General features: G+C 41.6%; 2 protein-coding genes across 2 annotated transcripts in view; both read right to left on the reverse strand.

Moving 5' to 3' along the window:
- Positions 1-2,806: 2,806 nt before the first annotated feature.
- LOC120730532 (zinc finger protein RFP-like) lies at positions 2,807-5,746 on the reverse strand (the record flags this gene model as incomplete). Its single annotated transcript, XM_040026985.1, has 1 exon — positions 2,807-5,746. A coding segment is annotated over one exon (1,413 nt), but the record flags the coding sequence as incomplete, so codon positions are not given.
- Positions 5,747-6,319: 573 nt separating this feature from the next.
- LOC120730432 (deleted in malignant brain tumors 1 protein-like) overlaps positions 6,320-27,290 on the reverse strand; it is a 390,545-nt gene continuing 369,574 nt past the window's right edge. The window contains exons 28-32 of the mRNA XM_040026837.1: positions 18,727-19,032; positions 14,551-14,841; positions 9,828-10,154; positions 7,376-7,464; positions 6,320-7,289 (exon numbers count right to left, since the gene is read on the reverse strand). Coding sequence (XP_039882771.1) covers positions 7,146-7,289; positions 7,376-7,464; positions 9,828-10,154; positions 14,551-14,841; positions 18,727-19,032 — 1,157 coding nt within the window. The 3' untranslated portion in view covers positions 6,320-7,145. The remainder of the gene's footprint in view (positions 7,290-7,375; positions 7,465-9,827; positions 10,155-14,550; positions 14,842-18,726; positions 19,033-27,290) is intronic.

Below are 27,290 nucleotides of genomic sequence, written 5' to 3' on the forward strand. Positions count from 1 at the left end.
GCAAAGAAATTCAGACCAAACACAAAAACAGTGAACAGTTCGACAGAAACATTTCTGCCGAGACAGAGAGAGACGATCAGCTGATGAATGCAGAATTTATAAATATAGTCTGAATATTCATGTTTACATATGCAGAGGTTCAGAGTCCAAAGAGGATAAATGCGAGTAAAAAAAATAAAAGAATAAAGGTGAAAATATTAGTGATAAAGTCTGAACATGAGCCCGAAAAGACTGTAAATGTGAGTTCTTCGACGGCAGAAGAAGGACTCTGCCTCCACGTGCTGGTCATGATGTGGAAGTACACCAAACAGCACGTTTAATTCCCAGGCGTCTCCTACAGAGCTGTTCTAGCTTAGTGTTAGAGTGTGTTCACTCATTTCAGTATTCTGGTTGGAATTTCATTAGTTTCTCTCTTTTTTATTATTCACAGCAGTTTAGATGTTTTTGATACTGCAATCATACTGTTAAACTGAGTAACCTTGATAACCTGCAGTCTTACACACACCACTCAGGAGCTTCTCTCCTCCTGTCATGCTTACATCTGCAACACATGTAAGACCACATCTGTCTACAACACTGAAATCCACACACACAGATCTTTATTTGTTCTCTGCCTAAAATCTTTCTACCTATAAAAGCACGTTGGGACTGAAGCTGTTTCCAGACTACTGCAAGCTGACAAAACAATAGGATATCTCATTGGCTTTGATGTTTCCACTAATGGCATAAAATCTAATATTGTGTTTAATTAAGTAGACCAAACTCCATTTTTATCAACTTGTTATTAGAGCTCAGTTTAAGTAAGTTACCGGTACTTTTCAAAAAGCTGATCAACTCAGTTTATTTGAGTTGATATAAATTAGAAAAACTAAGTAAACTGGAAATGTATTCAAACTGTTTTTGTGCATTCTCTCAGTTTAGCACCAGGTTTATGAACTTGCTAACTAGCCAGTTTTAGCCTAGCTTTTCATATCACCGATGCTCAGTGTGCATGCTGCTGCGTCTCAGCTCATGTTACTTAAAAATTAATCCTGCAGCTTTAAAAACCTTGTATAAAAATCGTATACATTTTTTGTTGATTGTTTGAAATAGAAAAGTGAGCAGCTATAAGAGCCCAGATGAAACTTATTCAGAAGATGCAGCCGTTAGGGGGCGGGGCTTGTTTTTAATCCATATAAACCTTTATATCATATGAACTGTATATTTTAACCCCTGTATTTATTTCAATGCTTTGTGATTGCTTTTCAACATCTGTGACATCAATTAATGTCACAGATCTCAAGTGGGTTTTTTTGTAACAAAACGTGTTTAGACAGGTTTTGTTGTGAAAGTCCAAAGCCATAACCAGATTACCGGCTTGTTAAATAGTTAAAGTCTAGGTTGGCTTTATAGTTGAAAATAAAGTAATTCAGCTTGTCCTTCTAAAGAATTAAATTAAATCCCATGTTTGAATCATATGAAACATTTTGGGTAAGCACTGCCACATGTTTTATCAGGTCATTGTGCTTATTAGAAACTTTATATATTGGATGTTAGCTTTTAACAAGCATGTAATGATTACATTTAAATTAGGTGTTCTTTTTTAAACACGTATGTATTTAGGCCTAAACTAACAGTGGCAGTACCACACATTCAGACACAGTAATAGACGGTGTTTTTAATACTATATGTGTTAGTCTAATTTGGTTGTATGAGGTCTACATTGACCTTCTGTCTTGTAAGTTATAATGACTGCACAACCATTAGGGATCAAAACAGCTTCTAAATAATTTTTTGGTCCCTGTACTTGTTTCTTACTGTCTTTGAGGCTCGGGACCAGCACGCCTCACATTACATCAAACTTGTACAAGTCTAGAAATGGAGCTGTTGGACAGAAAGACATCAACTGAGTGGTAAACATTATTGGGCAAGTTGCTACAAATTGTTTTTTAATTTAGTAGAACTTGAAATGTTTATCTGTGGGTAAACATTTAATATTTCACAGTCAGAAACATCAAGTTATTCTTAGTATTGTATACTTGCAATGAATAAGCTGTCCTAACGTAGTTCTTTTAAGTAAGCTTTACTTAGATTTTTTCAGGCAACGAGTTTGCATTGTTTTTTTGTTTTTTTTAGTTCTGTGAACTAATTTGATTTTACAGTGCAGTTGCATCTGTCATCATCAGAGACCTTAAGGCCAATTAACTGACCTGGTTTGCTCTGTTTTTTTCATATTTCCCCTCTGAATGGAATTAGTTCAACCTCTACCCCTAATAATTATTTATTCTCTGTTGAATCGTTAGTGTTCTCCTTCACAAAAAAATAAACAGTCTCTAATTGTTATGGTAGTTTTCATTTTAATGGAGAGCAACAGAATATCAACCAAAATTTAATAAAAAAAAGGAAAAATCACATTACATAAAATGTATAAACTGATTTGCATGTCAGGGAGTGAAAGAAGTGTTTCAATGCCCTGTAATTTTTATTGTGCCAAATCACAACAGTCTCCTCAATGTGCTTCTTTTTCCAAGATGGCGCAGCGAATGGATGCCCTGGCAGGCGTATTTTCCGTCTTGTTTTTTTGCATAATTTGTGTTTCTGGACACTCTTCTGGATATTCTTACACCAGAGAAGCGCTTCTTAACTACAGGACTACAACACCGGTGGACTTATTTCCATTATTTGTCACATCTGCGGTGGATAAACTCCCACCACTTACTCTGATTCAAACACATGACCCTGTATTGTGGTCTATGCACCTGTTCCATTCTTGCACTGATCATCACCTGCACTCATGTATATATCAATCTGCTTAGCTCTTTTTATCTTTAAGTGTTTGTCTTATCGTATGCCTTGCACAAAGTACAGCAGCAATTTCCTAATGTTGTAAATCTGCTCAACATTTGGCAATAAAACTCTTTCTGATTCTGATTTATACTGTAAGATGAGGACTCTACAGTAATACAAAGAAACCCAAAGAATCAGATGATGCCTGTTAACAAACACTTGGTCACAGTGGAAAGGAAAAACTCAGTTTTAACAGGAAGAACCTTCAGCAGAACTAGTGCTCAGGGAGGGGTGGCCATCTGTCGCCAGATGTCACTCTCACTTCACTTCCACATATAGAAGGAAGATGTTTGTTTGCATGATTATTTAGTGCAAACATGTATTCTGTCAGATATCTCAGACTTTTATTTGAGTTAGTGCTCAGCTCAGATAAAATAATTATTGTTGGTAATTTTTACATTCATGTAGATGAGAGTCCCCTTCTGCTTTTGGATCATCTCTCCTCATCTCATTTCCTTGATTTCTTTGCTCGTGTAATGGGTGCATTAGAAAGATTTTATCATTATTTTTCATGAATATTTATATGTTTATTTTGTGTATTTGTATTTTTGTGAACTTTTATTTTGTTTGTGTGACCTTTGACTTCCCATGTGTGTCACTTCCTACTCTCCTCAGTCAGCCGAGGCCTCGCTGGGCAGAGGTGAGTTTCTGTTTCTGCTCCAGTTTACAGAACAGTTGCATGCAGTAACGGTGCTAAAAAAAGGTTCAAACCCAGTTGGTTATATTTTTATAATATTGTTGGATGTTTTTAGTCTAAACTGTTTTTCTGTTGAGTGCAGCACTTTATTGTAATATGCTAATTTGCTGAACTTACGCTAGGTTAAGAGAACATGCAGGTGGTTTCTCATGCGGCCTGCTACTTTTCCCTCTTATAAAGGTGTGCACGTAGAAAATTTAAATGGCAGCATTAACAAAAAGATCACATAGAAGAAAGTCTATTAATGTTAATGTTTTTATTCATCAGAGCACAAATAAAAAACACAAGTTCGCCTAAAGTATTTTCTTTCAAGTCTCCAAAAACTCAAAACCTGATAAAAATGAACACTGAGCAAAACTCAAACGTCTCATTTTGTGCCGATGAACTCTGCCGTGACCACTAGAGGGCGCCATGTCCGTATAACTGAGTGGACGCTGCGACTGTGGTCAGCTACGTTTAAGTGGTGTTACATGGAGAGAAAGCAAGTGAAGCGCAACAGAAGCCAGTTACAATCAGATTGACAGACTTTAAACTGACACACCAACGCTCGGCGTCATTACATCCATGAACCTCCTTTCGGGTCCTCTTTTCCTCCTGTCTGGCAGCTCGAGTCTCAATTATACCTTTAAAACCATGAGAATAAAATCAAAGTGTGAATGAGAGTTCCCGATAATCAGATTCTATAGAAAACATGGAGACTGTAGAGTATTTACTCTGAATATGTTCATTTGTTCCCTTCAATAAAAATCAATCAGTTCATCAAATAAAATCAGTCGTTGATCGACTCAGTTTGATTGACAGAACAGATGATCAGAGGTGCAGAGAATGGGTGGAGTTTGTGAATGAAGGAGTAGCCAGTAAGTGGATAAGACCTGCAGCACCTACATCATAAAAGGAGACCAGACCCTCCTCATAATCCACAAACACCCCCATCATCTTAGGACCAGACTGAAGACAGAGGGGGACTGGAGGACCAGCAAGAGCTTTGTATTCATTTCCATTTCTCAGCCACACAGTCCAGAAACCATCCTGAGGACACAGTGGGATTTTTCCCTTCCTGTTGATCGACTCTCTGGCCACTCCTAAAGTCCAGGCAGTCTTTCCTTTAACCTGAACCTCAAAGTAAAATCTGCCTGAAGAGAAACTCTGCTTTCCTAAAACATTAACACAGTAAGAAAATCTCTCTGGGTTGTCAGGAAGTTTCTTCCTCACATCACCACAGTGCACTTGTTTTTCATCATCAGACAGGATGAGTTTAGAATTCGCTGTATCCGGATCCAGAGTCACATCCACTGCATACTGCTGGACCCTCTTCAGCTCAGCCTCAAACAGCTTCTTCTTCATGAGTTTCCTGAGCGTCTCCTCCAGCTGAGCCGCAGCTCTCACCACAGTCCCCTCATATGATGGTGGACGGACGCTGACTCCTCTCCAGTCCTTGGTGGGTGGAGCAGCTTTCAGGGACGAGAAGCTTTGGAGTAGGTGGAGGTGGTCTTCAGAGTGTGAGAGCTGCTCCACCTCAGATCTTCTCTTCTTCAGCTCAGAGATTTCCTGTTCCAGATCTTTGATCAGACCTTCAGCGTGTTTCTCTTTTGTTTCCTGTTTGTCTTCAATCTCCTTTATGAGCTCCTTCTGGCCTCTATCGACAGACTTCTTTAGAGCAGCGAAGACCTGAACACCTTCTGCTTTCTGTCTGTCTGCAGCACCTTTACTCATCTTCACTGACTCTTTGATCTGCTGAATCTTCTGTCGTCTCTTCTGGATCATCTGCTGAATTTCAGCCTCTGTCTTCTCCAGCTCTGCCTTCTTTCCTTCATATTCGTCCTTCAGAGGAACAAACTTGTGGTTCTTGTGGTCTGAAATAGAGCAGCGTGCACAGACACATGTCTGGTCAGTCTTACAGAACAGCTCCAGAGGTTTATCGTGCTTCTTACACATTCTGCCCTCCAGGTTCTCCACAGCATCAATCAGCTGATGTCTTTTCAGACCTTTCTTTGTCAGATGAGGCTCCAGGTGAGTCTGACAGTAGGACTCCTGACACACCAGGCAGGACTTCAGGGCCTTCAGTCCGGTTCCAGTGCAGATGTCACAGGGAACTTCTCCTGGTTTGGCAGCTTGTTGCTCTGAGCTACTGCTGCTGGCCTTCTGTTGAACTTCACATTTGAACTGAGCGACCACCTCAGAGATGAAGGTGTTGACCTTAGATGAGGTCTCGTGTTGAAAGTTTCATTACACATGGGACACTGACACCTCTTATTTATGTCCCAGTACTCAGTGATGCAGTTTTTGCAGAAGTTGTGTCCACATGGTATACTGACTGGATCAGTGAACACATCCAGACAGACGGAGCACAGAAACTGATCTTCAGATCGCAGACTGCTGGCAGCAGACATGTCTGCACTCTGACAGAGAAAAAAAAAGAAACACTTTTTTTTTTAATTCACAAAAAAAAAAAAGAAAAAAGTGTCAGGTTTGTACTCTTTACATGTGTCTGTCAGCAGTTAGAGTTACTATATATCTACTGTGATAGGATTTATATTCCTGTAAAAAGCAGAGTGATGAGCAATGACCAAAACTGCAGGTGAATATAAAAAGTGTGTAAATCTCCAAAATGACTCCATGTAGTCACCTGAGGTGACTGGCATATTATCAACCTCTGATGGTTCTTGAATAATGTGTAATGTACTTTCTGATTCCAACAATTTAATAGCAAAATCTACAAAAGTTTAACTTATCCTTCTTAATTAAATATTTGTTTAGAGTGTTACAAACTATAAACTTTTCCTTCTCTGTGTTATATTCAGAGTATACATCCATTAGTTTATTTGATGCGTGACATACTTTTATAACATACCACTTTACAAAAAATAAATGTTTTTCCAATTAAAGCACATATTTATTTTGAAAATGACTCAGAACATTTTATTAAGGATAAAGGAAGCAGACAATAACCTTGTGTTCTTCTGTGATGTTAGTGTTGGATGAAGGGAGCAGTATCCTGTTGGCCAAGGATCAAATGCAAACACATGACACTACAGAATGAAGTGAATGTGAGCCTTTACTGGCTGATGCAAACAGGAAGAGTGGATAATAAAAGCCAGAAGAGTCAAGAAAGGAGTAATTAAAAAGAAAACACAGCATGAAACATCACAGCAAATACTTCTTCTACATACTAAAAATGTCTTTCTTACATAAATGGAAGTAAAAGGATATTGAACGTAGTCTGTGAGCAGTTGGCAAACTTTTGCAGACAAGTCTGTGTTTTCTATGCAAACTGCAGCGAGCTCATCAGCCTGCAGACACCAAAGCGAGGGAGCTTTTCAGTGCAGCACCAATTTCACCAGAAGACTGCCAGTGAAGGAATCCACATTCTTCCATAGTGACCAGTGGTTACCAAGAAGTCATAAGCTGATGTCTAGGCCTGTTTGACTGCAGTGTAAATGATCCACATTCCAGTGTTACACTGTGCATTTTTAAAATGTTGCCTCACCGCCTTCCCTGGTGGGTGATCTATCTCTACACATTTCAGAATAATTAATGAAGATATTTGTTAGTGAGGTGTGTTTACAGATTTAAGTCTTCAGCAGAAAACTGAGCTGATGGTCGCTCACATCAGCTGATTAATTCATGTGGCTGTAGGATGAGCTCTTTGGAGGTCCTGCTGAACTCCTTTATTTGCAGCCGCCCCTCCTTCACCTGCACAAACACCCTGATTAGAGTCAAGCAGCTCAGTGTTCTTCTGTCTGCTGGATTTCTGCCCCCTGCTGGCCTGGAGACAGATGACAACAGAGAGATCAGAGTGACAGCATCACAGGCTGAGGGCTTCATTCTCAGATACAAACACGTGTTCAGTACCTGACAGTAGAAATAAAGGGCAGTGATCACCAGCAGCAGAGTCAGCGGTAGGATGAGCATTGTGATGAGAACTGTGAAATCTGTTGGAGCTGATAAAAACACATTCATCTTTGTATTAAAGTGAAAATAGTAGGATAAAAAGGGAGAAACAAGAACGTAATACTGTGGTAATTTCTAAGTTATTACCATTCAATTAATGCTGGTAGTTTCTTCTTGATGCATTCTCAATCATCCAGGAAAGTAAATCTCCAAAAAGTTGATTCTGTTCATCTGGACGTAGCGTTTTATGGGAGAAACGTTTCGTCACTCATCCAAGTGACTTCTTTAGTTACTTCAGTTCAGTTTGTACATGGAAGAAGTGGAAAAGAGGGCTTTGCTATCCTACCCTGGAACACCACCAAGCCATTGGTTCAGATATGTGGATGACACCTGGGTGTAAATCAAATCTCAGGACATACCACGATTCACGGATCACATTAACTCGGTGGACCGACAAATCAAATTCACCATAGAGGATATGAAAGTGGCAGGTTAGCCTTCTTAGACTGTGAGATTTCCATCAGTAATGGGGGACATCTAAAAGCTGACGTGTACCGTAAACCTACACATACGGATCAGTATCTAAGGTTTGACTCTCATCATCCACTGGAGCACAAACTGGGTGTCATCAGGATGCTACAACACAGAGCGAACACCATCCCCACTGACACAGCGACCAGGGAGGCAGAAGAACGGCACATCAAGAAGGCCCTGAGTAAATGTGGTTATCCCAGCTGGACTTTTGTCAAAGCTGGAAAGGCACCTAAAGAAAGCTCCAGCCGATCCAGGAGAGAAGGACAACCGCTGCCCAAGTGAAAACCTGTAGTGATCCCATATGTGTCAGGAGTATCGGAACAGTTGAGACACATGTTTTCTAAACACCGGGTCTCTGTGGCTTTTAAACCCCAAAACACGCTGCACCAAAAACTGGTCCACCCCAAGGATCGGGTCCCCCAAACAGAGTAACATAGTGTACGCTGTTAAGTGCCAGGAGGATTGCCAGGATTTATACATCGGGGAAACCAAACAACCTCTGGCGAAGCGGATGGCACAACACAGAAGAGCCACCTCATCAGGCCAGGACTCTGCAGTCTATTCACACCTACAGGCCAGTGGACACTCTTTCAATTATGAGGATGTACACATCCTGGACAGGGAGGAACGCTGGTTTGAGCGCAGAGTCGAGGAGGCCATTCACGTGAAATGGGAAAGACCATCTCTGAATCAAGGAGGGGGCCCAAGGGTACATCTTTCGCCATCTTACAATCCTGTGATTGCAGCCATTCCCCAACTCTCTGTGAATGGTACTCATGGCCATTGATCAGTGGTCTTTGGTCAGTGGTTGTTGATCAATGGTCATGAGAATTTGCATAATTAAGATTAAGGAACTGACCTCCCAGCCCATTGTTCCTTCAGTGGGCTGGTTTCAGTCATTATGCAAATGTACTGTTTATAAGATTGGGGAAACCTGCAGTCAGCTGAGACTGAAGAAGTCACTTGACGAAACGTTTCTCCCACAAAACACTACGTCCAGATGAACAGAATCAACTTTTTGGAGAGGCTGGTAATTTCTGTGTAATAAGCAGAGCTTATTACAGAGCTGCAAAATGCTGAACTGCCTGTTTTTTTTATTAATAACATATATGTGATTATTAGCTAAAAACACGTGTTAGTTTCTGTGTAATAAACATAAATGGAAAAAACCCTGCAAAGAGCCAACTGCCAGTAGGTGGCAGAGTGCTCACCCGAAAACCTTGGCTGATTGTGACCCACACCCATTTTCACAACCTGTAATTAGGTAGAGGATCATTAGGGGGTCCATGTCCCTCTTCGGTACACTCCCATAGGGCTTAAATCTGTGACTCTCCACCATTTAAACTTAGAACTCAATAAGCTTCTCAGACGAGATGTAAAACATCTTCAGGAAACTTAAAAAAGTCCAGACGCTTTTATTTCCAAGCTCCTTAGATTTTGCAGCTCTGGTTCCTCATTATTACACAGAAGCTACCACTAGTAATTGAGTAGTAATAACTTGGTAATAACTTGAGTGGTAATAACTTTATTATGTGGTAATAAATTACCACATTACATTCTTGGATTTAATTATATTCTGCTGAAATAAAAACATTTAGTTGGAAAAATAATTAGCATATAACAAACCACAGCTTCTACGGGCTTAAAAAGAATTCAAACTGACAGATGTCACTGAAACATCGATTTTATCTGGCTAATGTGGATTCAGGTCATAAACGGTATCATCAAAAATTCTGACAGCAAACTCAGAAATTCCAGCTTCCGACTTCAACTGGAATGTAACATATCCTTCAGGAAGCCAGGTGACCTGGTTCTTTGGGTCATCAACTCATTCAGCTTTCAAAGCTGTAAACATCTGAGAGTCTCTGCTTCAGCTTACCTGACACAGTGACAGACAGCAGGCGGCTCTCAGAGGAGAAGTTATGAGCGATAGCATAGACGTGATAAACACAGCTGTAGTTTCCTTGGTGGGCGAGCTTTGTAGCAGGAAACAGGAAATAAGCAGAGTGATTGACAGCTGGTTGGGTGTAGTTGTATGCTGTGTTGGAGGAGGTGAAGGTGAGCTGGAAGAAGCCTCCTGGGTACTGTGGCTGGATGGAGCAGCTGATGGTGAAGTTAGAGCCCCTTGATACCCGAAGCTCCTGCTGCTGGGCTTTGGAGACCCCATTCATGGAGGACACAGAGATGACTGGCTGAACCAGGAAGTCTGTAAACACAGAAAATCTTCTGAATCTGAGGTGAAAGAGAGAGGCTTGATTCATTCATGAGAGGTGGAACGGTGGAGCATTTTGGTGTTAGCAATATTTAAAATGGTGAAATACCACAAGCTTGTTAATGCTACAATCCAAAATAAATCCAAATTTGTGTGTCCACTTCTTATTTTTAAAGTCATTAAAGATATATGCTGTGCAAACACTCCACCCTGGAAACAGAACAGCTCGAATAACTGATTGAAAGCTCCAAATGATCCTGACACTCACACCATGATGAGTGGATTTTGAACACAACTGTAGTTTCTGATGGTTGAATTGTACACCAGTGTAATTAATTTACACTGTTAGGCTGATATAAACAAGTTTTATGTTCTTGTACAGACAGAAGGAATTCACAGTAATGGTTTAGAGAATCGTCTTTGAACTGTTACAGGCTGGGTTTCCTTGTTTGCAGAGGTGGGACCAAGTCATTGTTTTGCAAGTCTCAAGTCAAGTCTCAAGTAATGTCAGGCAAGTCAGAGTCGAGTCTCAAGTCACTGGTGTAAAAGTCCGAGTCAAGTCACAAGTCTGAAATTTTGAATTTCAAGTCCTTTCGAGTCTTTAAAAAAAAACGAAAAAAAGCATGTTGCAGTTATATGCTAAATGTAAATATTAGACCATGTAATTTTTAAATCTGTGTTTTTCTCAACACATGACAAAATAGTGAACTTAGAAAATATACACAAATTGTGAAATTGCAGCTCAATTAAACCTAGCTCCAAGAATAATTTTCACCGACAGTTCTGAGATAAGCTGCATGTTATTCTTGGATGCGGTTGTAGGACCAGCTTTAAAATCGCATGACAAAAATATCATACACATTAAAAAAAACTGCATCACCAACGTAGCCTGGACAACATTTGCTAGTTAGATGAAGTCAGCTATCTCATCGTAGCATATTTATATGCATATTTATAATTATACGGTTCTTGTGAGTGCATACACTCGTGAAGTTTAGTAACTTCCGGTCACTGCAACAAGCCCAGGTACAGTTTACCGACGGATGGGTGCAGGACCTTGAAATGCACCGTGTAGAAAGTAAAGACCATCGTACGTATCATAAGTTTACCAGTCTCACAAATCGTCGTCATAAATACACATTCGTTAACCGTTTATTAATAGGACCTTTGAGCTCAACGGTAATTAATTAGCAGTGGAAATAATTTCTGGTAGCATCACAGAAATGTAGCAGTGACAATAATATTGTATGTTGTAATCGCACTGGGCAATTAGTGATACAAAACAACTGTTTTATCCTGTGAATAAAAGTATATGTTTTTGTCAATGTACCATGGTAATAACAGAAGCGAAACGCAATATTGTGTCAGGACAATTCACTATTTATGCACAATAAACAAAGGAGCATAGCGCGACAATTTCTGTTCAGCGTCAGACTTGCTTGTAACCTATATCACCAATTATGTTATGAAAATGACACATTAACTACAACAGCAGACTGACCTTTGTGGGAATGCTTGGAGCAGACTAACCTGTGAGCTGGAGTGTTCTGGGACGTTATATTTGGTCTTTGAATGGCTGCAATCCAGGCCACCCGTCGCCTCTTTGTTACTTCGGAAACATGGCTCGAACAATTTCTCTTCAACGACGTAATCCGATAACAACCGATCTCTTTACCCGTCGGCTTCCCGTGGCTGTCATGCGACCGGCTATTGCAGTTAATAATACAACAGCTTCTTGACATTTTTGTGTTTCTTTTTATCGCTGTATAACTGATTTCAATTGAAAGCCTGCGTGCGCTGGTACCGCTTGCCACGAGTTCCCAGAATCCTTTGCGGTTCTACCCGTGAATGACGTCACATTTTCAATCTCTATATAATATGCATGTTAAATTTTATATTTGGGGTAAAATATCAAGTCTTTTCAAGTAAACCGGTTCAAGTCCAATTCAAGTCCCAAGTCATTAGTGTAAAAGTCCAAGTCAAGTCACAAGTCTTAGAACATTTTTTCAAGTCAAGTCTAAAGTCATAAAATTAATGACTCGAGTCTGACTCGAGTCCAAGTATATGTGACTCGAGTCCACACCTCTGCTTGTTTGTATTTCTGATAAAATACTACTTATTATTAATCTATTGCTCTCTTTCACAGCATGTCTTTTGTCCTGTCTTTCTTCTCTCACCCTAACCAGTGGCGACAGATGGCCGCCCCTCCCTGAGCCTGGCTCTGCTGGAGGTTTCTTCCTGTTAAAAGGGAGTTTTTCCTTCCCACTGTAATCAAAGCGCTTGCTCATAGGGGGTCATATGATTGTTGGGTTTCTTTCTGTATGTGTTACTGTAGGGTCTACCTTCCAAAACGACGCACCTTGAAGTGGCTGCTGTTGTGATTTGTTGTTGTATAAATAAAACTTAAATTTAAAGGAATGGTAAAATGACAGCAACATGGTGGCACAGTAGTTAGCACTGTTGCCTCACAGCAAGAAGTCCCTGAGTTAAATTCTGCCATCGGACCTCGGTCTTTTTGTCTGTCTGTCTGCTCTGCCCATTTGTGCGTGGGTTCCCTTCAGGTACTCTGGCTACCTCTCACAGTCCAAAGACATGGAGTCAGTGGGGTTAGCTTGATTGGTAACTCTAAATTGCCCATAGGTGTGAGTGTGAATGGTTGCTTGTCTCTTTGTGTTAGCCCTGCAATAGACTGGCGACCTGTCCAGGGTGTACCCTGCCTATTGCAAAAAGACAGCTGAGATAGACTAAAGCCCCCTTGCAGCCCTGACAAGGATAAGAGAATGGAATGCATTTCTTTTAATAGCTAACTGAGATTTCTGCAGAGATCTTGCATCTGTTTCTAAAAACTGTTTTGATTGCCGGTCTCTCACCTCTGACATTTGGGGCAGCTTTGAACTCCAATTATTTCTGATGGAACTCTATTCTCCTGTGCTGGGTGCACTTGTTTATCACCATTCCAAGTTTAATAAGGATTTCATTTCAAGACCTTTCTGTCTTTTTATCTGGGATCTTACCAAGATTTGACAGCATTCTAATTCCTGGGGGTTTTTATATTCACGTTTGCTGCTACCAAAAATGTCTTGTGAAAGATTTCCCTTATCTTATTGACTCTTGTAATGTTGTTCAATCAGTCAGGGATCCCACCCATGACCATAGACATACTTTGGATTTAGTTTTATCTTGTGGTCTGCAGCTCCGCGATATTGACATTTGCAAGCTCAACTTTTCTGGTCAGATGCCTGTTATAATCCAAATTTCTGCACCATGTCCCCGAGTTAAACCTCTTTTACCTGCGTGCAAATTCTGCATCATCCCTCCTGCTACTGCTGGATGTTTTTCTGCTGTTTATCAGAATATTGGTGCACTTCCCTTGGACAATTACTCCCTTAAGCTCAGCGCTGATCATCTGCTCACTTTGTTCAGCATGTTCTTGATGCTGTTCCTCCTTTTAAATCTAAGTACATTAGACCTAAAACAAATCCCTGGTTAAGCAATATCACTCTCAGAAGGACCTCCAGAAAAGTGGAAGGAAAATGGCAAAAAGATCAAAACTACAAAAATGAAGTATTAAGTATCAGACATCATCTCTAATAACTGTTACAGGCCCTGTGTCCAGTGTGAAGGTTACTCCAGCCACCTGTGGAAGCTTTTTACAGTTTTTTGTTGATAAGGTTGCTACTACCAGGTCTAACTTTGCTTATAAATAAATGGATTGATTGATTGATTGATTGATTGATTGATTGATTGATTGATTGATAATTAGCTAAGACAGCTGGGTCATTTTCTCTAATGGTTACATTTTTACTTGAAAAGAAATGTATTAAGTCATTACTTGGTACCCACAAGGCATTCAAATGAATTAAAACTCTGTCTGGGTCTTTGATTGAATACTAAGCTGGAGTTGAGGATTGCTACCACACCCCCCGCCTGTGCTAACTGATTGAGCTAACATATGAAAGCATGGCACTCTCGTGATGCACCCACACAAAAAAGATACAACTCAAGTGAGCATGTGCAATTGGTGCGAACCAGAACAGGTGTGATCAGTGTGGTCCAGTATCACATAGAGCTACAACAGGACCAAGGTATGTTTTAGTTCCTGCTGTCAGCTCAGGTTCTCCTCCCTCCTGTCCTGTTCCCTGTTCCCAAACAACCTGTTAACTAGTTTAATTATCCTACAGCCTTTGTGTCTGTACTTGTCTATGAACTTTGAAAGCTGTTAGGCTGAAGGAGTCCTTCAGGCTGGTTGGACATTGGTTTAGAGGATTTCTTAAGTTCTGCCATGTTGTGACTGCTGGAGACAGTCTGTTGCTAATCTTGCTGCTATCTTTCACAGCTTCATAAATCTCTGTCATATATGAAGTCATGATGATATCATCAGTATGATTACCTGAACAGGTTAGTTTCAGGATTTGGTAAGAAGAATCTGTTGTTGCACAACCCCTCAAAGGAGATGTGGATAGAACACACTCAGGTGTAATCAACCATGCAGATGTGCGTGAGGAGCGTCGCTTTTCTATAGAAACAGCTGAGCCACAGTCCAGATGTTCACAGAAAACAGCTGCTTCTTTCAGGGTCCAGGAATCATGAGAGCCACACAATGGTCTCCATCCTGCCAGATGTTTTAACTCCAGTGTACCTGCACAGCGACTGGGTCCTCCTACCAGCCTGACATCATTATCTGAAGAGAAAGCAGAGAGGAGCAGAGAGCAAGGTTATTATCGTTAACGAAAACTAACCAAATAACGAATAAAAAACATTTTCGTTAACGGAAATAAAAATAAAAACAAGACTTTGCAAAAAAAGGAAAACTAACTAAAACTGAAATGACCGTTCACAAAACTAACTAAAATTAACTGAATTTATAGAGAAAACGTGTTTAGTTTTCGTTGATGTGTGTGTGCCATACGTTAGTTTAGGGTGAGAATGAAGTGTAGTTTCCAGGTTATGTTCTTGCTGTGCCTCATTATGCCAGCAGGTGGCAAGTACCTCAGTCGGGTCGTCTGTGTTGCCGCTCCTTCCACGCGTAGCATCATGTCAGCAAAAGTCGGGAGAAACCGCCAGAGTCCAATTTGGGATTACTTCGAATATGACTGTGTTTTAGATAAAAGCAAGTGTCTTGTAGTGGAAAGAGATAAAATATGTGGGACATTTTTAAAGGGGAAAAATCCCACAAACCTTAAAGTGCACTTGAAAAGTTCGCACAAGAAGGCTAACCTAGCTTACCTTGAGAAGGTAAGGGAGCACGCCCAAGCCTCATCCCCAGAAACAGAAGCTAACCCCAGGCAAGGCAGCGTGATGCATACTGAGACAACCCCACAAAAAACATTAATGCAGTGCTTCCAACGGCGACCCGATGGCTGCTGGTTGGTCAATTCACAGGAACATCGCAAGCGAGAGGAAGCGTTGGTGAATATGTTTATTGAGACTGGGATATCTACACAACTGTGTGAGTCAATTGCCTTCAAAAAGTTTAGCAATTCACTTGAACCAAAATTCCGAACACCAGGCGCTGCAAGAGTTAATTGTCTCATTGGGGCCAAGATGGATATAGCAAAGCAGAAACTGAAAGAACTAATAAAAGAAGCGAGGAAGCTAACACTGTGTGTAGATGGCTGGAGCAAAAGGGGATTAACAGCATCTTTCATGGGTGTGTCAGCTTGTTTTTACCACCCACCTGGAGGCCAGGTCCACCATGCTTTGCTTAACCTGCACCGACTGGAGCACCCACATACCGGGGAGGCCATCGCCCGCTGCATTGATCAGACATTAGAAGAGTGGGCTGTAGGGAACGAGAAGGTGCTGCTCGTTGTAACCGATAACGGGGCCAACATCGTCAAGGCTGTACGGCTTCTTCAGAATCGTAGGCGAACTGATGATACCAACGGTTCTCAGGATGAGCAAAGAGCTGCTGGGAGAGGGCCAAGATGAAATGTGGATGGAGTCTGAGTCGGAGGAGTCAGACACGGAGTGTGAGGAACGTGGAGATTTTGGTGAGTGTTTTTATAGGAGCAAACACATTGTCAATTTTTTTTTCTTTTTACTCATGTAAACCGTTGCATTAATCAACAGCATTTGCAGCTATAATGTTAGTTTCCTAGTAAATTTTCTGATGCATGTGAATATATGGATGCAATCTACTTCCTCTCATTTACTGTAGCTATATTGCAGACAGCATATATGTTGCAGAAAGGCTGGGAATGGAAACTAGCTGTAGCTGGTAAAGGTTCACTATGTTTTTTTTTTAAACGAAAGTTCCCCAACTTTTTTTTAATTTAAACTAAATAATTGCAATGCTGTTTATGCTTTATTCACATAAAAGGCTGCCCACATCATTTTACTCACAATCCCCAGTAAAAGCTTTAATCGGTGCTTCTGCTGTGATCCTACTCATGGCTATGGGGATAACACTATTAAGAAGTAAAATGTATTGAAACAGGTCTGCTTACTTAAGAGACCTGCAGCACAGAGCTAATGTCCATAGTTTACGAAATAGTTTTTATTAAATCAAATACATACCTCAAGTGGAAATATAACAACATTTTTAGACTATTGCTTCTATGTTTATAATGTTTACATGTTTTATAATTGTCTGTTTTGTTTTTTTAAGACCTTGAGCTGCAAGAATATGGGGAGAGCAGCAAGTTCCACAGAATGCCGTGCCTAGCACACACTCTCCAGCTCACAATCAAAGATGCCATGAAACACCCGACTGCTGATTCAGTCATAACTAAAGGCAAGAAAACTGGTACATGCTGTAAGAAAATCATCAGTGGCAAATGAAGAAATGATCAAAAGGTGTGGCAAAACTCTGATCCGGGATTGTACCACTCGTTGGAACAGTACTTTTGACATGTTGAGACAACTGCTAGAAACCAGAGCTGAACTAAACCAACTGCTTGAGCAGCTGGAGATGGATACACTTCTCACAAGTGATTGGGCCAAGCTGGAGAACCTTGTCAAGCTGTTTGAACCCTTTGCCATTCATACAGACCAGCTTCAGAGTGACAGCCAGTCACTCTCACAAGTAGTGCCATGTCTGCTCAACCTTGAGGCACATCTGCTGACGAGTCCTTTTAGGAATCCTTTAGCTCAAGTGCTTCTGAAGTCTTTAAGGGAACGGTTTGCTGGTATTCTTAATCCTGATTCCACACAGTTTGATGCTACACCAGCAGGAGCCTGCCCCCTGGATCCAAATGTTTCACTGATTCTTCAGTCACCAGATACAGCATCGCTGATGAAAGCAGCAAAGTCCTTTGTGCAGAACCTGGCAGCTCAGTATAACCCACGCACTACTTCTCAGGATGATGTTAACACTGCAGAGCCCACTGAAACTGTAACAGGGGTCCCTCCTAGTGTCCTTCAGAAATACAGCTTCCTTGCATCTCGTATAGAGCTCAACTTGTCATGTGTAAATCAAGATGGTCTGTTTACTGAGATGGAGAAGTACATCACTGAGGTCAAACAGGGTGTGTTTAATGAGACACCGCTGCATTTCTGGAAAGCAAGACAGGCTGTCTATCCAAAACTTGCCCCAGTAGCTTTAGATCTTGTTAGTGCCCCTGCTTCACAAGCATTTGTGGAACGTATCTTTTCTGTGTGTGGACTCCTGTCATCTGGGCTGAGAAACAGAACAACCACATCTCTGGAGCAGCGAGTTTTCCTTAAGATCAACAAAAAATTGTTACTTGACTGATGTACCCTCATGTACCTCTCCTTTTTCACCCACATGCACACTTGCAGTTCAGTTCAGTGCTTTTTTTTATGTTTTACTAATGTATAACTAAACACTTAAAAGTTACTCATGATGGCTTGGCTTTTGTGTTGTGTTATTGTATTGCTAGTCAGTTGCAGTGTTTTATCACAGCTGTAATACCAGCATTGAATGTTGGGCTTCCTAATGTTTAAATTAAATTTCATCCAATTACTTTAGAGTTGGCTAAGCTCTGTTTATCTACACTACCTGCTTTTCAGATGCTGTTGTAAATGTGTCTACTAAATATTAAAGCCATATATCTTTTATAGTTGCCTGGTATCAATGTTTGTTCATCTGCCCTAAATTAATATTTTTTAAAAAAGAACCCATAGGTTCCCAAGGTGGGAATGTGGGTTGTCTGTCTCTATGTGTTAGCCCTGCGACAGACTGGTGACCTGTCCAGGGTGCACCAGGGTATGTTAGCTGGAATAGCAACCTATCCAAGGATAAGTGGAGGAAGATGGATGGATATGATGAAACTGGGATTTTGTTACACTTAATTATTTCCATTTTTTTTAACAGTCTTGCCCCTGGTATGTAGCTCATATTGCAAACAAGACTAAAACTATAACTATAACTAATAAAACCTAAACTGAAACGAAGGATTTTCAAAAAATAAAAACTAAACTAAACTACCAAACAAATGGTAAAAACTAATTAAAACTGATATAGAATTGAAAATCTGAAGTCAAAACTAAATAAAAATAAAAACTAATGAAAATTGCAAAACTATTAAAACCTTGGCAGAGAGTCATCAGTAAAAGAATAAAGTGAGTTTGAACCACATCAAAGCTGCAGCTCCTCTTCTACCTGAGCAGGTGAGTCCAACAGCTTTGCCAGGTGAGCAGCTGTTTCTAGCTGAGCCTGAGCTTCTACAGTCCAGGAGAGCAGACTCATGGCCTCCACACTGGAACTCTTTGCTCCACACTGGAGCCTCCACTTCTCCATAGAGCGCCCCCTGGAGGACCGAAGGAGGCCCACAGCCGAGCTGCCTACAGACCACCTCTGCATCCTGCTGGTCAAAGTCAGCTTCACACACTGAGGACCAGCTCTGGTTAGACTTCACCTCCAGTCTGCCTGAACACAGACTGGAACCATTCAGCAGCCTGACAGAGTCTGGAGACATCAGAGAAGATCAAACAGAGAGATCAGAGACAGCAGACACACAAGAAAAAGATGGCAGCAAACAACTATTCACTGACTCAACCTCAACACGACTCAACATGACTTCATCATTAATGATAATAATAATAATAATAATAATAATGGATTGCATTTATATAGCACTTTTCTAGACACTCAAAGCGCTTTACAATTCCACTATTCATTCACTCTCACATTCACACACTGGTGGAGGCAAGCTACAGTTGTAGCCACAGGTGCTCTGGAGCAGACTGACAGAAGCGAGGCTGCCATATCGCGCCATCGGCCAAAACCAGTAGGCAGTAGGGTGAAGTGTCTTGCCCAAGGACACAACAACCAGTACAGACAGAGCTGGGGATCAAACCGACAACCTTCCGGTTACAAGAGAAGCTTCCCAACCCCCTGAACCACGGTCACCCCCATTAACAACAGAATACATCTTTATAACAGCACACACTGGAGACATGTTAGCATAACAGTTAGATTTCATAATAAAACAGCTGTAGTTGCAGGCCCAGCCTACTGGTTCCCTTTGTGGATGTGTAGTATTGTCCCTTTTTCTTGTGGAACCAGTAAAATTGGTGCAGCTGATGCAGGGACATAACATGGCCAGAGAGACAAATTTGTTGACATATTATATTTTATGTTTCTTTATTTTCCTTTTGGTGGTGATGGTGTATTGTCTGTGCAAATGCTCATTTGATGGTTTTATTCCCAATTCTCCTTCCTATCTTTGTCTTACCTTGAATATTGTTCTATGAACCCAGTACCCAAAAAGAGATGGTCTGAATCTCTCATCTTCTGAGTAGTTCCCACTAGGCAGTGCACAGCTAGAATAGAGCCAGGGGGTGATGGGACTCGTACTGTTCCAACTCCTTCTATCTTCCATTTTTATTCAATTCTATTTTTTTAAGTGCCAAAAAAAGTGCCACTCCCACCCACACTACCAACCAGGATCCACAAGGAGTAGTGGAGTCTGCCACGATGACAATATCTCGAACATCAAAACTTTTCTTGTTCTTTGACCACCACTGTCATTCCTGCAACAATGCTACATAGTTTTCTACCTTCTACCTCACACAAAAGGGTTTGTAATCATTTATCATCCACTCTTTGTGCTCCCACAGTATCCTAATTACTTATGAATGTGACGTAGAATGAAAGTAGAGACATGAGGAATCACTGGATGTTTCATATCATCATGCACAGCTAATTAATTAAGCCTTTCCCCAACTCTGAAAAATTAATTCTTGATTACTAGACCAAGCTTATAGAGACGAATGCTTTCCTTTCCTCCCATTCTGTATTTCAAACCAGATATTTCATCACCAAACCTTTTTAATAGTTAATGATGGCACGCCTTGCATCTTGTGTATCAAAGGATAAACACCAGCCATCCAATGTCGCCTGAAAGCTTTTAATATATTTTTCAAAAGTATTTGTTGATATATTTAGGCCACTTCATGGCCCAACATATCCTGGACTTCATAGCGCGGCAGTGGGTGTGGATAATTTTCCGGAAAAAACGGCAGACAGCTGAAGCGGAGCGGCCGAAGAGTAAACTTTTAAAATTAATTACCGAATATTATGTCACTTACAGTGGGGCAAAAAAGTATTTAGTCAGCCACCGATTGTGCAAGTTCCCCCACTTAAAATGATGACAGAGGTCAGTAATTTGCACCAGAGGTACACTACAACTGTGAGAGACAGAATGTGAAAAAAAAATCCATGAATTCACATGGTAGGATTTGTAAAGAATTTATACGTAAATTAGGGTGGAAAATAAGTATTTGGTCACCTCAAACAAGGAAAATCTCTGGCTCTCACAGACCTGTAACGTCTTCTGTAAGAAGCTTTTCTGTCCCCCACTCGTTACCTGTATGAATGGCACCTGTTTGAACTCATCATCTGTATAAAAGACACCTGTCCACAGCCTCAAACAGTCAGACTCCAAACTCCGCCATGGCCAAGACCAAAGAGCTTTCGAAGGACACCAGGAAAAGTATTGTAGACCTGCACCAGACTGGGAAGAGTGAATCTACAATAGGCAAGCAGCTTGGTGTGAAAAAATCAACTGTGGGAGCAATCATCAGAAAATGGAAGACATACAAGACCACTGATAATCTCCCTCGATCTGGGGCTCCACGCAAGATCTCATCCCGTGGGGTCAAAATGGTCATGAGAACGGTGAGCAAAGATCCCAGAACCACACGGGGGGACCTGGTGAATGACCTGCAGAGAGCTGGGACCAAAGTAACAAAGGTCACCATCAGTAACACACTACAACGGCAGGGAATCAAATCCCGCAGTGCCAGACGTGTTCCGCTGCTGAAGCCAGTGCATGTCCAGGCCCGTCTGAAGTTTGCCAGAGAGCACATGGATGATACAGCAGAGGATTGGGAGAATGTCATGTGGTCAGATGAAACCAAAGTAGAACTTTTTGGTATAAACACAACTCGTCGTGTTTGGAGGAAGAAGAATACTGAGTTGCATCCCAAGAACACCATACCTACTGTGAAGCATGGGGGTGGAAACATCATGCTATGGGGCTGTTTTTCTGCCAAGGGGACAGGACGACTGATCCGTGTTAAGGACAGAATGAATGGGGCCATGTATCGTGAGATTTTGAGCCAAAACCTCCTTCCATCAATGAGAACTTTGAAGATGAAACGAGGCTGGGTCTTCCAACATGACAATGATCCAAAACACACCGCCCGGGCAACAAAGGAGTGGCTCCGTAAGAAGCATTTGAAAGTCCTGGAGTGGCCTAGCCAGTCTCCAGACCTCAACCCCATAGAAAATCTGTGGCGGGAGTTGAAAGTCCGTGTTGCTCGGCGACAGCCCCAAAACACCACTGCTCTCGAGAAGATCTGCATGGAGGAATGGGCCAAAATACCAGCTACTGTGTGTGCAAACCTGGTAAAGACCTATAGTAAACGTTTGACCTCTGTTATTGCGAACAAAGGTTATGTTACAAAGTATTGAGTTGTATTTTTGTTATTGACCAAATACTTATTTTCCACCCTGATTTACGAATAAATTCTTTACAAATCCTACCATGTGGATTCATGGATTTTTTTTTTTTTTTTCACATTCTGTCTCTCACAGTTGAAGTGTACCTCTGGTGCAAATTACTGACCTCTGTCATCATTTTAAGTGGGGGAACTTGCACAATCGGTGGCTGACTAAATACTTTTTTGCCCCACTGTATATGTATATAATAACTTTAAAATTGGCCATATTATATTTACATCACCAAAGTGAGATGACTGTAGTCTCATGAACAACATTAGCTAATTGTTATTAACTAGCTAATCTTAAATGACTGTTCAGTACAGAAATGAAGCCCAACAATTATGTTTTTACAGTCCTGTGGTCTCAGCCTCAGGTACTCAAAAAAATCTATCAGAGCTCATGTAAAAACAAACAAACAAATGAACAAAAGATTTTCTCCTTCATTTCTGTCAAACAAAGCTGTATGAAACATTTCCAGCTGTTAGTATCATGGTTGCTAGGCAACCTGGGCAGCACGACGGAGGCTAGACCGTCCCATTTCTGGCCTTAGCGGTGTTTGAGTACGCGGCCCTTGTGGACTGTTAAGGCTGCGTACTTAAAGGCTGCAGACCCTGAATTGGGATACAGCCCTACAGCTCATCAGGCTAGTCGGGGGAGCAACGCTTGCACTGCCGGCGTTCTGGGAATCCATCCTACCTGAAAAAACATCCTAGCCAATGTTTCTGCGCAGACGTGGCGCATTCGCACAAAACCAACGCCAAATTGACTTCTTTTTCTCTCACCCATCCGTAATACTTCTTAAGGTTATGGTTTAAAGTTTAGAGTAGGATGGTTTCTCAGAACAGGCTCCTCAACGCAGCCGGATTCCCAGTCTTTCCAACAGCCAGCTGTGGTGAGTAAAAAGGACAATTTGGCATTACCCACGCCATCGGTTTTGTCACTGAACTGTGAGACAGCTAATGCTGCTGCCCCGGCCTGTAGCTCAGTTCGCTGTAGCTCAGCCGGCAACTCTGCCGTCTCTATCCTCTGCTGAACACTCGGGGGAGTTTAGTCTGCCAGCAGAGGATTGTGGAACGCCACCAGGGCTGGAATGGACTGACTGCTCTGCACAGCCCCAGCCGCTGCTTCATGAGCCTACTTCACCTACATCACTTCACCTACCTGTTGGTGCTGCAAATCCACCCAATCTAGCACCTGCAGCCACCACACCACCATCACCATCGGCTCTACCACCTGCAGCTGCGGTGCCCGAGCAGGAGATCAGCATGCCTGGGAACCCACTCTGCTCAAGCAGTAGGTCAGCGTGCCGGAGGGACCCGCTCTGCTCGAGCACGAGGTGAGCATGCCAGCGGGACCTGCGCAGGGCGCGCAAGTTCCTGGTGTCAGCAAGGAAGTTTTGCCATCGTGGGCGGCCGCCAGAGCTGCAAGGCTGCCACCGGACCAGGGGCAGGCTGCCCGTGCTGCTACCCCGCTACCCCTGGAACCGTGGTAGGCCACCGGACCTGTGACACTGCCGCCGGATCCGGGGCATGCCGCCGGAGGTGCAATGCCGTCGCCACTCAACCATAATATTCTATTAGAGTGATTAGAGCATGCTGTTGGTATTACAGGCACTGCACTCCAGTGATTTGTATCATGTCTATCTAATAGACTCCAGTTTGTTAATGTAGATAGTACATGACTTAATAATTGATCATCAAATTGATTTACTCTGCCTTACAGAAACCTGGTTGCAGCCGGATGATTATGGTAGTTTAAATGAATCAACACCCCCGAGTCATTCTAACTATCAGAAATCTCAAAGCACAGGCCGAGGGGGCGGTGTGGCAGCAATTTTTCACACCAGCCTATTAATTAACAAAAGCCTGATGCTTAGCCTTGTCCACCCCAGCTGTAAAACTCAGAAACCAGTCTTACTTGTTATCATATATCGTCCACCTTGGCCTTACACAGAGTTTCTGTCTGATTTCTCAGACTTTTTATCTGATTTAGTGCTCAGCTCAGATAAAATAATTATTGTGGGTGATTTTAACATCCATGTAGACGCTAAAAATGACAGCCTCACCATGGCATTTAATCTGTTATTAGACTCAATTGGCTTCTCTCAAAGTGTAAAAGAACCCACCCACCACTTTAATCACACTCTAGATCTTGTGTTAACATATGGCATAGAAGCTGAACATTTAACAGTGTTTCCTGAAAACCCTCTCCTGTCTGATCATTTCCTGATAACATTTACATTTACAGTAATTGATTACACAGCAGTGGAGAGTAGACTTCATCACAGTAGATGTCTTTCTGAAAGCGCTGTAACTAAGTTTAAGAATATAATCCACCCACTGTTATCATCTTCAATGACTTGTACCAACACAGAGCACAGCAGCTATCTGAACGCTACCCCAACAAAGGTCGATTATCTTGTTAATAATTTTACCTCCTCACTACGTACGACTCTGGATACTGTAGCTCCTGTGAAAACTAAGGTCTAGGGATGGGTATCGTTTAGGTTTTATCCGATACCAGTACCAACGGTACTTTTGCTGCCGTCTTAAAGCTCGAACCGGAATCAAACTTTGAAACCGCGTTGCCGGTCTGCCTTATAATACTCTGCTTGAACAGTGCTTAAAAGAATCAGAGAACAAAAACTTGCCAAAACCTCTCATGTTAATGTTTTCCACTTTTCTTTGGTCATTTTGCCTTTTTGGCCAGGGTGAAGGAGTATCTGCCCTCAAACAAGAAGACAGCCGCATGTTAACGACAACGGTGTTTGCTAGTTCACCTTACGTGCATTAATGTAATAACGTGGTTAGCCTACTCAACGTAAATTACACACGAACAACATTAAGCTACTCACGCAGAGAAGAACGGCTGCTGCTGCCATCATCATCATCATCCGTCATCATTTCTGCTACACTGGCAGGGCTAGGGGCCAGGACTCTCCTCTTTGGTTTCTTGGGGGATGTTGCTAACTCCGGGTCTGATAACAGGCGCCACACCCGCAGTAGATGTGCTCGGTGTGAGGTCTTGGAGCAAGCTATCAAATACGGCGCATTTCTCGGCTTTTAAAAAACGCTATGCGTCGCCAGGTGTTTCATCAGATTCGAGGAGTTACCTCCTTTGCACAGTATCACCTTAAAGCACTTGTTGCAGGCTGCTGAGTTTGCATCTTTTGCTGTGAAGTACAGCCAGACTTTGACCGCTTCGCCTTGGGCGTTTTTAATCTGTAGCTCTGCTCTAAAAGAACGTACGTACCTGGACCCGCCTACTACGCTCGCAAAGGTAAAATGATTGGCTAGAATTCAAAGTGTATGACATCTCAGGAAAAAAAAGCACCGAAATAAAGCACCGAAATGTGCGCTGCTTTTCGGTCTGGTTACTACCGTTTATGTCAGAACCGGTGCCATAATGGCACCGGATATCGGTACCCATCCCTACTAAGGTCTCAAATCAGAAGTACCTGACTCCGTGGTATAATTCTCAAACACGTAGCCTAAAGCAGATGACTCGTAAGCTGGAGAGGAAATGGCGTGTCACAAATTTAGAGGATCATCATTTAGCCTGGAGAAATAGTTTGCTGCTTTATAAGAAAGCCCTCCGCAAAGCCAGAACATCTTACTATTTGTCACTGATTGAAGAAAATAAGAACAACCCCAGGTTTGTCTTCAGCACTGTAGCCAGGCTGACAAAAAGTCAGAGCTCTGTTGAGCCAACCATCCCTTTAACGTTAACTAGTAATGACTTCATGAACTTCTTCACAAATAAAATTTTTATCATTAGAGAAAAAAATTACCAATAATCATCCCACAGATGTAATATTATCTACAGCTACTCTTAGTACCATTGATGTTAAGTTAGACTCTTTTTCTCCAATTGATCTTTCTAAGTTAACTTCAATAATTACTTCCTCCAAACCATCAACGTGTCTTTTAGACCCCATTCCTACAAAACGGCTCAAAGAAGTCCTGCCATTAATTAATGCTTCAATCTTAAATATGATCAACTCATCTCTAATAATTGGCTATGTACCACAGGCCTTCAAGTTGGCTGTAGTTAAACCTCTACTCAAAAATCCATCTCTAGACCCAGCAGTCTTAGCTAATTATAGGCCAATCTCCAACCTTCCTTTCATATCAAAAATCCTTGAAAGAGTAGTTGTCAAACAGCTAACAGATCATCTGCAGAGAAATGGCTTATTTGAAGAGTTTCAGTCAGGTTTCAGAGCTCATCACAGCACAGAAACGGCTTTAGTGAAGGTTAAAAATGATCTTCTTATGGCCTCAGACAGTGGACTCATCTATGTGCTTGTCCTGCTAGACCTCAGTGCAGTGTTCGATACTGTCGATCATAATATCCTATTAGAGTGATTAGAACATGCTGTAGGTATTACAGGTACTGTACTGCAGTGGTTTGTATCATATCTATCTAATAGACTCCAAGTTGTACATGTAAATGCAGAGTCCTCTTCACACACTAAGGTCAGTTATGGTGTTCCACAGGGTTCGGTGCTAGGACCAATTCTGTTTACATTATACATGCTTCCCTTAGGCAGCATCATTAGAAGACATAGCATAATTTTTCACTGCTATGCAGATGACACACAACTCTATCTATTCATGAAGCCAGATAACACACACCAATTAGTTAAACTGCAGGAATGTCTTAAAGACATAAAGACCTGGATGACCGCTAACTTTCTGCTTCTTAATTCAGATAAAACTGAGGTTATTGTACTCGGCCATAGAAATATGGTATCTAACCAGATTCTTACTCTGGATGGCATTACCTTGGCCTCCAGTAACGCTGTGAGGAACCTAGGAGTCATTTTTGACCAGGATATGTCCTTCAACGCACATATTAAACAAATATGTAAGACTGCTTTCTTCCATTTCCGCAACATCTCTAAAGTTAGAAATATCCTGTCTCAGAGTGACGCTGAAAAACTAGTTCACGCATTTATTACTTCCAGGCTGGACTACTGTAATTCTTTATTATCAGGATGTCCTAAAAACTCGCTGAAAAGCCTTCAGCTAATCCAAAATGCTGCAGCAAGAGTCCTGACAGAGACTAGAAAGAGAGAGCAGATTTCTCCTGTATTGGCTTCCCTTCATTGGCTTCCTGTTAAATCCAGAATTGAATTCAAAATCCTGCTCCTCACATACAAGGTCTTAAATAATCAGGCCCCATCTTATCTTAATTACCTTGTAGTACCATACCAC

The sequence above is a fragment of the Simochromis diagramma genome, unplaced genomic scaffold (genome assembly GCF_900408965.1).
Source record: "Simochromis diagramma unplaced genomic scaffold, fSimDia1.1 OVJJ01000293.1, whole genome shotgun sequence".
Classification (NCBI taxonomy): Eukaryota; Metazoa; Chordata; class Actinopteri; order Cichliformes; family Cichlidae; genus Simochromis; species Simochromis diagramma.